The sequence below is a fragment of the Poecilia reticulata genome, linkage group LG21 (assembly GCF_000633615.1).
Source record: "Poecilia reticulata strain Guanapo linkage group LG21, Guppy_female_1.0+MT, whole genome shotgun sequence".
NCBI lineage: Eukaryota > Metazoa > Chordata > Actinopteri > Cyprinodontiformes > Poeciliidae > Poecilia > Poecilia reticulata.
Window position 1 is genome coordinate 13,301,871 of NC_024351.1, and position 13,414 is coordinate 13,315,284.

General features: G+C 37.6%; 1 protein-coding gene across 1 annotated transcript in view; it reads right to left on the bottom strand.

Annotated features, from left to right (window-relative positions):
* The window catches only part of ryr3 (ryanodine receptor 3), a 131,984-nt gene extending 118,869 nt beyond the window's left edge, over positions 1–13,115 (bottom strand). Inside the window, exon 1 of the mRNA XM_017302123.1 lies at positions 12,902–13,115. Coding sequence (XP_017157612.1) covers positions 12,902–12,949 — 48 coding nt within the window. The 5' untranslated portion in view covers positions 12,950–13,115. The remainder of the gene's footprint in view (positions 1–12,901) is intronic.
* Positions 13,116–13,414: the final 299 nt, after the last annotated feature.

The following is a 13,414-nucleotide window of genomic DNA, read 5'->3' on the forward strand; positions in this document are numbered from 1 at the left end:
ACCGAACGCTGTCTAGACGGAAGGAGGATGAGTGAGCAGAAATGGCCGACGTAGTTGCCAATAAATAGAATCATATTTGACAGATTTTTCACGGGTCTTATCACCAATAAAAAAAAGGTTCGGGTTCTAATGAAGCGGCCATGTGTGGCTGACATTTTGAGACAGTTTCTGCYTGTGCACTCCTGACTTGGTCCCCAGCCAGAGAATCTGTAGACGTTGAGGCACAGYGATCTTTGGACAGCAGAGTGACCATCTGCTAGACAGCTAGACAGATAAGAAGCAGCTTCATTACTATGTATAGGGCTCTGGTAGGAGGAGGTAAGTGAGGGCTGGGTGGATGTGTGCAGAGGGGGGAACTTGACCCTGGCCTCTCCCTCCCGTCTCCAACATGTCTGCACCAATATCAGTGTTATAACATGGCGAGAACAGGAAAATATGCTGGTTTCTTTCGCAACCGTTTGGTTTCTCTTGCCGCTTTTGGGAGGGTTGACCCTCCAGAAGAAACCACGAGTATTTCTCATCCCGTTTGTTCTTCCCGTTCAGTGTTTTTGCTAGATAACCGGCGTGTGTGTGACAGCARCAGGTGTGTGTGTGTGTGTGTGTGAGACCTGATGCATCCACCGAACGAAACCCGAGATCTCTCCCGATGCTCCTGCATGCCAAATAAACTCCTACAATTCACCCGCCGCTGCCACCAATGTGAACTTGAGAAAAGTTGAATCTGTTGCTGCTATTTTGACGCACTTGCTTCTCGATATACTTGAGAGGGCAACGCTTGTTAAGTTTTTTTGAAGGGGGTAAAAAAAGGACAGAAGACGGCTTGAAATCCAAATTAATTAGAGGAATTCCAGAAAATCTGTCTCCTTGTTCACACCGTCTTCGAGTGTAATCTGTTTAAACTGGTCTGGCTTGACCGGAGTCGTGTTCCTCATAAATGTCAGGCGGGGTGCTAAGTATACGGCCTGAGCTGGGTGTTTTTAGTGAAGCTTTGCTAACAACATTTAGAGAGAAGCAGATACTGTGTAGATGTGTGAAAACAGGAGCCTGATACTCTGCATCAGAGCCGCAAATTTAGTTATAGAAAGGACTTTTTCTGCTTGAGGAGAGAAATCAACTTAGGTTGGAAAAAATAAGTATACTAATTAAACTTTWAAAAAAATAACACRTTAATGTTATGTTATTGTTAACCCTGTAAGGTCTGGGGTCTAATTTTGAATTTATTCTTATATTTTCACTTTAAAAACTATTTACCTTGCCTTTTTGGTGTTGTTATTTTCAGCACAACCTCAGCTTTGTGATTTTACAGTGTTTGTTTCATTTTGACAAAATGCATTTTCACAGTGGACCAAAAAACTCATAAAAAAACCCAAACRAAAATCAACTTCGGTTGGAAGAMATTAATATTTAAACAAATTAAGCTTTAAAAAATGACACTTTAATGCTACATTATTGTTAAATTGACGTTTTGAGTTCAAACTCAGTCAGRCTGAATGGAGAGAATCTCTGAACATCAGTTTCCASAGTGTCAATTGGATTAGGGATTTGACTAGGCCGCTCTAAAACATGGATATCCTGTAATCTGTGTCTGCAAGTTTTAAAATCCCAAAAGYCACTTTTGCTTTCAGTTCAGCAAACTAAAACTTAAAAAAAAAATAAAACAAGCAACTTATATATTTCTACAGTAGGAAATTATTGTTGTTCAACAAGAAAAAATTCTATTATAAAATACTTTTATGCACTTTTACTCTCATTCTGTTTTGTGAATTTAATCCAATTAAGMCAGAAAATACTAAAAAACTGCTACAACCTGGATTTGTTTTGTATTTTTATCTAAAAATATTAAATGGTTCCTTGTTATTCTATTCAAAAAGCCACTTGCAGCTCTGCAGCTGCAGGCTGCAGACCCTGRAAATAAATCATTCAGTCTGTCTTCTTGAAGGTTTTCTGCAGGTCACAATAGTACTGAACATTTCTGACTGCAAGTTAAAGGAATGTGAAAACATTTGTAGCTTTTAAAAAGTCAAACTGTCACAAAAGACTAAACATACAGCTCTGGAAAAAATTAAAGAGACCACTTTACTTTTTATAGGTTTATATCTGAGTGAAATRAGAATTGTTCTTTTATTCTATGAACTACTAACATGTCTCTGAAATTACAAGCAGAAATTTTGTTTTTATTTGCAGAAAATGAGAAATGGTTAAAGATTTGTCCTTTTCTTTTGTCCTATCACCTGTTTGTTACAACACATCTGTATTCCCTGACAGTTCCCTGCAGTGGCTAATAAAGTATTCTCTCAGTAAAAGGCTCAGAGAAAACGCTAACTTGTCATTCCTAGCAGAATAATGTTGGTTCCAATCGGCAGAGCCGCCATCGTGTGGCGTGCTTCAGTCTGCTGCTTTAAAACATCTATAAATGGAGGAAAGTGAAGAAAATCAGGCCACAAAAACCGAGTTCACTGKKGTGAAAATGTTATAAGAAACTCTATCAAGTTAGTAAAAATAAAACTACAACAGAAAATGCAATTATCTGAAAATTATTTCAAAAAGGAACAAAGTCTGATTTTTTTTTTTACTGCAAGGTTTAGATTTTTTAAACACAAAGTCAATTCTCTCTATTTTTTGCTAAGATGTGTAAAATATGTTTTTCCCTGCACTGCAAAAAGATCAGCACTTATTGACAAAGTATCGAGCCGCTCTGACCAAAATGGCCTAAATCAATCCACAAAAACCCAAACCCGACCGCAGTGAAAAGCAAACTTCAYCATCTTTGAGAAAATCCAACAAGTTATCACAGTAAAAAAACAAACAAAAAAAACAGAAATAAATCCCCACAAGTCTTTACAGAGTTTACAAAGCAGATAAATGATTTCAAAACAAATTTTCCCACAAAAATGGGCTTTGTGGAGTCTCTCTAGGTGAGTAAGAATCAGCAGAGCACAAYAGTTCTTTACAGAAAATACTTTCTATATATGCATTATATTATTGGCAAYACAAACAAAAAAAAAGTTTTTTACTTTAAAAAAAGTACAAAAACTCACTTTATCTTTTTTTTCTAAAYACTTTCTGCTCCAGGATTGAGAAACAATTAAAACATAATTTAGATAACAGATAGCATTATTTAATCTGCCTTTTCAAATGTTCCTCCAACATGCTTCACCCACAATATTTTTGCTTCAGCTGCAAAATCCCTGCTCAGTAGATTGAAAGCCAATATTTTCCCATTATAATTTTAGAGTTAAATTATATGTTGGAAATTAGCAACTGTAAACAAATTTCTCATCATAGCTTTTTACATCAGTGCAGCAGAGTTTTATATCATTTTTATATCATCACATTTTCATGCAGTAAGCCAACAGAGCCACTTTTCTCTGCTCTGCTTATCTCTCATACCTTGGGCAGCTAATGGATGGATCCATCTAATAATGCGGCCAGCGTCGTCCTTTATGCACAAACATAAGCATAAAATATTTGTGTAGGTGTATGTATAAGTACAAGTGCATAAATGCATAGGTCAAGATGAATAATGCATCACACATTAGGCTACATGTTAGAAAACATAAATTATATTCCGCTGCCAGGCTGCCTCCTGTGTGGCGTCCGCCTAGCAAATTGGATTTTCTGGGCTTACTTTGCATGCATATTGCCTCTAAATAATGAAAGTCTCCACGCATGCAGGAGCAACTCATCCAGATAACCAGAAAGAAACAATTGAGCGAGTTTCTGTTTCACCGTTCATCACCGAAGGCAGCAGAAATGCTGCGTGAAGCGACTCGACGAGTTGTTTATGTCTGAGAGGCGAAAAAGAGCCGAGATCAGGAGAAGTTAAGACATCGACCGGCGTAAAGCCAAGCAGCTAACCGCTAGCGCTGTTTGTGTTTCAGRCTTTATGTGCTGCACAATTACCTCCTCAGGAAATACATCACTTTGTAAGCAGGTGTCAAACTCGAGGCCCGTGGGCCAAATCCGTCCCRCCGCAGATTTTTATGTGGCCCTCTAGAWTCTAGACTAAAYACTAAGTGTGACTCAGACACAATGACAAATTTTGCAGGTCAATAAACTGTTCCTGCAGTTATTGCGATAAACGATAATATTGTTGTTTTGAGACCATTTTTAAATAATATAATGGCAAAATAATAATTCAAGAGCAGATTCTCAAACATCAGTAAACTTTAAATTCTAACAAACATTTAACACTGGAACTGGAAGACATTTAAAATATCCAAAATAAAGAAACAAAACAACAAATAAAATTAATCCTAAAGTCTTTGTAAACAAAATTGTCCTTCAAAATAAGGGTTGGTTGAGACCAAAACACCAAACAGAAGATTTTTATCCTCCAGTTTTTGGTAYAGAGAAAAGGAGATAAACGATGAATCATGCCAATGGAAATTATAGTTTGTTTTAATTTATCACGCAATCAAGTGATTTATTAATTATTGTGACAGGCCTAATTGTGATCTTAAGTGATCTTAAATATAATGTTATCAATCAAATGAATGCAGTTTTTATCTGTTTGCTGCCAAACAGATAAAATCAGTCCCTCCAGTTTMTAGAGAAATTCACACAAAATCAACAAATTTCTCAAAAATTGTCAAAAACTTTCTTACTTGTACTAAACAGCTGCTTCAGCCTTAATTGATGTCAGATTATAGTCCAGGATCTATACAGCGAGTTATAAAAAGTCACATTTACCATCATAAATAAGCGCAAATATCGCAAATATTTCCAAATTAGAACCACAAAATTTTTATTTCAAAAATCACAAAATCCTGGAAGGACTGGAAAGATGTTCAATAATATTATTCATTGATATTTTATCAGTGTGAACAGGTTTTATCAATACATTCTGGCACAACCAGCCCTTTAAGAGCTTCATGATCTGGATTTGGCCCAAAACGAGTGTGACACCTCTGTCTTCGTAGTAACTTAGTAAATAAAGAAAAGACTCATGATGAAATGTAACGTTTCTGAAGGGTTTGCAATAAAACCATCAGTGAAAAAGCTAAAAGACTTGCTAATGATTTGTGGGTTTATCCAGGAGAACAACATGTCTCATCTAGATTACAGCTGGATACTCACATCTAACAGAAAGTACTTTGTTCAAAGTCACATTGTGCCTTTTGAAATTCCAAAAAGACTAAAGGGATGTAATGTTTCATGAAGTGAAACATTATATTTATCCCTCAGCATATTCTGTAGCAGCTAAGTCAGAGCATCTGAAAAACTGAGCTGAGTTACTCTCTCCCACACTTCACCACAACTTAAAGTATCCTTCCTGTACTATTTTGTGTGTTGTTGTATGTATTATTTACTAGCAGTCAGTATCTTACTAACAAAAAGAAACAGTCTGTGTTAATTTATGGTTTGGAGAATAAAAGGGAAATACTCATGTGAGTGAAACTAACTTTAATTCCATCTGAAATAGTAATTTACTGATCCGAATTTAGGTGTTGTCTGCCTCAAATTGTTTTTAAATGATTTATATTGGAGTCAAAGCTAACCTGGTCAGCCATTTTGCAAAAATCCCTGCTGTTTTCAAGTGCATGGCTGGCAAAGCTGATGTATTATGTCGTCAATCTTACAAATATGTGTTTGTAGCAAGCAGCTAACATCCCAGTATAGATGCTCAGAGCTGAAACTGGAATCAGTAAATATTTCTGCAAGGTCAGAAACAGGAAAATAACTTGCTTTTATTTTTGTTCACTCTGTGCAAAACCGCAATGAAACAACACATGCGACCCAAATTATCAATAAGTCGTATAAAAACAAAGAGGAAACATGATAACATTAACCTAGCATTTTTGGATATTTGAGCTACATGAAAACATAATTACCAGGAGCCAGAGATGAAATTAGTGTAGCTGTATGTGTTGAATAGAGGTTAAAACAGCTTTCTTAACCAAATTAGCCCATTTTGAAGCAGCGAATTGAGACTATTGCCCAAAAACTCAACATGTGACAAAATATTTAAACTGAAACACGAATGCAGCATCTGCTAACTCATGAGTGGATGTCAGCAGTACTACAGGGCTTCTGGTTTTTAAACATGCAGGTAGCATACTGACTGTTCATCACTACTCCACACAGCCCCACTTTGAGCCAATGAAACAATTCAAAAGTAGGAAGGAAAAATAAAGACAAATAAAAATCAATTCAGCTCCAATTCAGCTCTCTCGGGATCCTGTAAAATTATTTTCAGAAGATTATGCAAATGTATGAAAAACTAACAACTCAAAGTTTGAAAATAAAAAAAAAACTGATCAATAACGACAACCAACCAACAGAAACCAGCATTTATTTTACTCTCTATTGATTACTGAAGGAAGCCCAGCCACTGACTTTGTTACCTGCTACATTTATATTTAATAACTGTAAAAATACAAAGAGTTTACAGTTAATAATTCAAACAGTGTATCATAGTGGAAGCGCTAAGCATGTCATAAAAGGTCATGTTATCACCAATTAGCTCTTCCTGCAGCATTTAAATGGAAACTGAACAGAGAAAAATGTCGTCACACCTCCTTCATGTTTTATAGGTGGGGAGTTATGTAACCGAAATCCAAATATCCCATGATGCAAACTTAAGTCACCCCTTTTCCAGCGGGGAAATGCTAAGCTAACGCAACTCCATCCAGTCCTGCATAATTTAAACGACCAATTAATGGGATCTCCCCCATTACACTTCTGACATTTCATTTACAAATTAAATTAAAAGTCGTTGCGTTGAACCCAGCTGGAGTTAAATCATGTGTTTCTGTGACTGATGGCGCCGGCGGTCGCCTCCCTGTCCTTCACTCCAAATGACTGAGAGCACACACTGGTCCTCCGCCAGCCTGGCCTGCTAAATCAATACAGAGGAAATCCTTCACATTTCATTTGGGTCCAGCTGGGAGAGCTTCACCTGATGGTTTAGGACACATCCACAAGAGAGGCAAACTTTGCAAGGACATCAGCGAGTGACACGGAGGGAATGCAGCGTACTGGAATAATGATGCAGTGACTCACACAGGATGTTTCCTTTTTTTCTTTCTAAAAAGTTGGCTGTCCATTCAAGAGTCTTTCTTATATCTAAGAGTGTCTTTCCACACTTCCAGATAAAATAATCTGTCAATATTCTATAAGTTAGTAATAATTTCTAACGTTTATTACACAACAGGGGTGTCAAACTAATTTTGTTTTGGGCCAAATCCAGATCATGAATGCTCTTAAAGGGCCAGTTGTGCCAGAATGTATTGATAAAACCTGATCAGATATTGTTAAAATATCAGTGAATCCTTAAATAGTATTGAACATTTTTCCAGTCCCTCCAGAATTTTGTGATTCTTTTTGTGATTTTTGTTTGCACTAAAAATCAAAGTGTTTGTGGTTCTAATCTGAAAATATTTGCGCTTATTTATGACGATAAATGTGACTTTTTATTACTCGCTGTATAGATCATGGACTATAATCTGACTTCAATTAAAGCTGAGGCAGCTGTTTAGTACAAGTAAGAAAGTTTTTGACAAATTTTGAGAAAAATCTGAAATAAACTCAGTTTTTAAGCTTAATTTGTTGATTTTGTATGAATTTCCATGATAATTTTCAAGAAACTGGAGGGACTGATTGATATAATTTGGCAGTAAACAGATAGAAACTGCATTGATTTGATTGATAACATAATATTTAAGCACAGTTAGTGTTTAGTCTAGAATCTAGAGGCCACATAAAAAGCTACAGTGGGCCGGATTTGGCCCACGGGCCTTGAGTTTGACTCATTTGTTATACAATATATTTTCCTTTTAAAAAGTGATCAGAAGCTTTTTATATGACTGTCCCTCTTTGCAACTCTTAATATTTATCAATCTTTATAACTCAGAAAAACGCCACAGGAATATAGTTACTTGCATAAATGTATCCATATCTGCCACGGTTGCTAGGTGACAGCTGGTCTTGGCTGGCGTTGCTAGGTAACGGTGCAAGTGGAACTTGTACTTTTTCATCAATAAAAAGGAATAACTGACTAAAAACAAGCTCCTATTTCTTGCTGAAAAGTTATTTTTTAGTTAGTTTTGTCTTATTTACAGTAAACAGAACAAATACTTGGTTAAATGCTGTGTTTTTGCAGTGCAGATGCCAGTCATTTACATATGAACTGGTTGTTCATGAGGGAAAAAATTACTATTTTTCTGACCTTTGAACCTTAACTGGAACAATTTGCATGAATCAGATGAATTTAAATGAGACATTTTTAGCTACAAACATCCCAAATTTCTGTGTGGCATAAAGTAGAAAAAACTCCAAATGCTTATTGATAAACATGGTAGAGGATCTGTGATGCTGTGGGTTTGGTCTCCTATTGACACCTTGTTGGAATGCAAAGCATTTCTAGGAAATTATGCCATGAACTGGATTATTAAACGATTTTTGAAGCAGATAATGATTAAAAACACTGCACTATAATTTAAGCAAGTTAAGTTATAATCCAACTAATTTTGATTTATTTTGTTTATTTCTTGTCCCATAAATCATGAAGAATAAAATAAATAATCAGTCAAAGTCAGTTTTACTTCTTTATTTCTCTCAACATTTCAAGCTTTTAAAGAAATGCAGTGAGTTTAACGTGGATAAGTCAAAGGGTGAAAGGGTTAGGGTTCATTTTCCTACGATGAATTTCATTGTAAGGAGCATTTTATAAGTTGAAAAGCACTTAAACCTGCCTACAGCTATCACTTTTAATTTAAAATCCCCCAAACATCTGTCAACTTTTTAACCCTGTCTATTACCAGACACACTAAGCTCCAGAAAATTTCGTATATTACTCAGTGGTTACGTTTAAATGCTACTTCATCCCCATAAAAATGGTGTTTAAGTGTTTCGAGTCTTGTGCTGGCATTGCTAAAGCAGCTCCCCTTGGTGTGGTTTAGTGCCAGGCCAGCAGAGCTGTATGTGCTTGGGAAGCATCGTCTTAAAAAAGGCTAAATTTAAACCCCAAGAGTCTCCGGCTTGGTATGCACAAGGCTTCCAGAACAACATAAACTCCAAATAAGCCCAGCAGAGAAGCTGCTGCCGCCGCCTTACGAGCGTCAATCACCTGCGTTTGAGAAAAGGTGCAACTCACCTGCCCTGCTGCAGGCAAAAAGGACTTTCAGTCGACTTATGTATTGTTACAAAATAAACCTAGAAATAAACTCAACTTGGCTGAGTAGGAGAACATGAGTCAGGTTTTTCTGGCGTGTGACTTTTGCAGAATACAAAAAAGATGATAAATATTTCACTAGTTGAAATGTATTTTTATATTTTTTCTCAACTGTTTTCTCCAGTCAGTTTAATTATCTTGATGCCAAAAGCGTCAGGAATTAAACTGTGTTACGTTTGAACTTTTAAATCTTCCAAAAAGAAACAAGCCTGTGACTAAACGGGTTTAGATTAGAAGGCGAAGAAAGTTATGTGTGTTTGTTCTTCTTGTGGTTGGCGGTATTAGTGAAAAGAAGAGCTGTGGCATGACCCAACGTAGACGTTTGGGTTTCAGTCTGGATCTGGATCAGCATCTGAACCAGTTCAAACACACACTCTATTCTCGTCTTTGGTTATTTATTGTTGTCGACGATAAAAGATGGATTCTCATAGAGTTCTGATAAACATCTCAGATGATGAATTAAGCAGCTTTGGCTTGGCATCAGTTTTTTTAGAAATTTACTGTCAGAAAAAAAACTAAATATTTGCAAATCCAACCTTGTTTTTAACTAGTAAAACCGAGTGAAATCGTCTCTCCAGCTGAAAACAAAACAACTGCGACTTGGTTTCTAGAGCATTCTTCTTTCAGGGCTTCCTGTAAAATCCCATTTCTCCCAGCTCTAAGAAGCTCAGGGAAAGACCGCCCTCCCCCTCTGACTCCGCCGCTCTCAAAGCGCTGTTGTCATCAGATAAGCAGGATGCCAGTGTGACAGTAGAATCTGAGAGGCGTGGGTCAGCATATCACTGGCATCACAAATAGTAGGAGCTGTTAAGAACAAGGTCCCAATCTGCTTCYGACAGCTCAGCCCGGCCTTCAGGCTGCTTACAGCACGTGTCAAACTCGAGGCGCGTGGGCCAAATCCAGCCAGCCACAGCTTTTTATGTGGCCCTCTAGATTCCAGACTAAACATTAAGTGATCTTAAATATTATGCTATCAATCAAATCAATGCAGTTTTTATCTCTTTACTGCCAAATTGTATCAATCAGTCTCTCCAGTTTCTTGAGAATTATCGTGGAATCAACAAATCCCCGCACTTTTTAGCACTAATACATAATTGGGAATTTAGTGCAGATTTTTCTCAAAAATTGTCAAAAACTTTTGGTAACACTTTATTTGAAGGGGTGTGCAAAAAGCTAACGTGACACTGTCATAAGCATGACATAACACCAGTTATGAACATGAATCAGTCTTCATGAATGTTTATGACTGTTGTCGTAAACATTCGGTAAATAAAGACCATTTTAATGCAATAAGCAGCTAGCCGGTAGACTACAGCTCTCTACCGTATATATTGCGTATTCCTATTTGCAAGTCACACAAATGAAGCATGTGTTGCTGTTCAGGATGCAACCCCAAATGTATGGAGCCAATGGAGGCACAAATGGCAACACCTCAAACAGTTTTTGATTAAATAATATTAATTTTGGTTATTAGATTTGAAAGAAAAAGGGGGAAGCTTGTAAACCTGAGAGCACCATCTGAACAGTGAAGTACAAAAAATAATGATATGTGCAAATACTGAAGCAACATCTCGAGATGTTATCTAGGATTCAGTTTCAAGAAGGAATCGACCAAAATTCCCACAAACTATTCCAAGAACTACGACTTGGTGCAACCCAAGTCATCCAGTTAAATGGTCGTTCTATAAAATGCTAAGGAAATGTATGTCCAGTTCTGAATTTAAAGAGTTAAAAACATTCAACAAAACAAAAAATATCTCTCTCATTATTTATGTAAATAACCCCAAAAACATTATTTTTTTGGTTTGATTTAACTTCAGATCATCTCTGAAATCTGATTCACTTCTCAAAGTCTGTGTGGAAATAAATTAACTGAATGAATCAGAAATAAAGAAAGAGGGTCAACTACCCCACCACAGAGAGCCACTGCTAGCATTTAGCATGCAGACCTGAGTGAATTTTCATCAGCGCAGACAAAGCATCTGCATAGCATAGCATATATGTTGAACTTATATACATTTCGTAACAGTAGCACCTCTATATGAGCAAATATGAGTTGCAGTGCTCATATAACAGAATATAAATAAGTAATGTCACCCTGGCTTAGTTACAAATCACATCATGTTATTGGTTTAAATCTGAATATCTTAACGCTTCATGGCATCACAAAAACAATCCAGTAAAATATCAGAATTTTACCGTTTCTAATCACCAATTTGATGATTGGTTGTTTCAATCTGGTGTTCACCAGGCAGGTCCAATGTTTGACGCCACTACACTGAATATCTAAAAACAAATCTAAAACATTCAAAACAAAAACTATCAATGCCTTCAAATCCTATTTCCAAGCAACTGATACACTTCAGCAAAGGTAAATCAACCCGCTTGAAAGACAAGGAACATCAAGAAAATTGGTACAACTGCAAAAGAGCACAGAAAAACAGAGTTGAAAAAGGAAGTAAAACTTATTTTCTGATCTGTAGGTTCAAGCAGCATCGCAAAAACAAACCACAAATTCTGGGGAAATGCCTCAACAACTGATATGACCAAGATACTTTCCAATCATATTGCTCCTTTCACAGTAACAATCAGTGTGTGACTAAGGTAGTTAGCATCTTAGCTAGTGCAGAAAGAAAATTAAGTTAATTATTTTACTTCATGGTAACATTTTGGTAACAGCAACCGTTTATCTAAGCTGAGTTTTATTTCCCACTGTGACCAAAAATGCTTTAAAATTTGCCATTTTTATGACTTGCGTGCAAAACAAAGTCTCCAAATTCTTAAAAATTCATGTATTTTTAGGTATGAAAAAAAATCAATGACTTTTATTTTCAAATTGAACAGTTTAGGAAAAAATTAGCTACAACTACCTAGATTTGTATGGCTGTTCAATTAATCGTTTTTGTCACTTTGGGTGTTTCAGATGCTTGTAATTAATACAGTTTTATAGAAGTAGCTTCAATGAAGCTCAACTTAAATATCTAGATAGTGTGAGCATTTGTACTGCATCGTTTTAATAAACCAAAAAGCTAACTAGTGCACACTTTGGATCTGAAATATTAAAATTGGACTAAATGCACATTATTTCCAACTAAATATCAAGACCATCTGCTGACTCCGGACAACGTCGCTCTTCATGCAGCACCAAAATAATAACGTTTTATGAAGCAAGCGAGATGAGCCACTATATCTGTTCCCACCACACCAACACACAAGCTGTCATATCGTTTGCAATGCCGCACAGAGAGAGGGACACTGTAATCAATCTGCGCCAAACAACTAAAATAGTCACCGCGGAGGGCGGTTTGCGTGAAAGGACAACTTAGGTCTGAAACTCTTCTGCCCGAGGAGGTGAATGCGCCCATAAAAAGTCAAAGCAGCGGGGATAAACCTGACGTGCTACTCGATCCACCTGGTCGTGGATTTTAACGCGATCAGGTTGATTATTTCGCCCTTGCACCTGCGGACTGGATCGTCCCCTCAGCCTGAGCGCTGCCGACAGGTGCGCCGTGGCCGCGGGGGCGCAGCGTGCAACCTGCGGCAACTTCCACACTCATCAATTGTGCAGACGCACCAGCGACACTGACGATGCAAAGCAAGAACTTCCGCAGAAATACACTTTGGATGATTTGTAGTGTTGATGGGACTCGGAAACGATTCAGTCTGCTTGAAACGATGAAATATTAATTATTTCTCTCTCTCTCTTTTTATTATTATTTTACTTACAGTTCTCAAGAACTGGATCTCATCCTCCCCTTCTCCGCCCTCAGCCATGGCTGTGAAGGAGCCTCCTCAGACTCTGGAAGCCACCGCTGACTGCCGGCAGAAACGCAAGCTGAGCCTTTCAAGCCGATATTAGCATAGAGCTCATCCACAGCCATATAGGGCAGCCCGAGCGAGCCCCCCGCCCCTCCTCTCCTTTTACAACCCCTCACTCCTCCACGAACCTTGTACCCCCTCCTCTTCGTCGCTGCACCCAGCAGCAGTGCGGAGCAGTGAGCGGCGTGAGCCGGGGAAGCAGGGGACGAGTTACAGAGGGAGGGTGATGCTGCTGCTGGAGCTGATGATGGTTGCTGTGATTAAATGTTTGCAGCTTTTTTATCAAACCATGACGCATTCTGTTGAGTGGCAGCAGCGGGTGAAGTTATGAATGGAGGGTTTGCAGGGAAACGCGTTAACAGGTGCTTCCTAATGAATTAGAACATAATTAAAAAGGTTTATATCAGTAATTTTATTGTA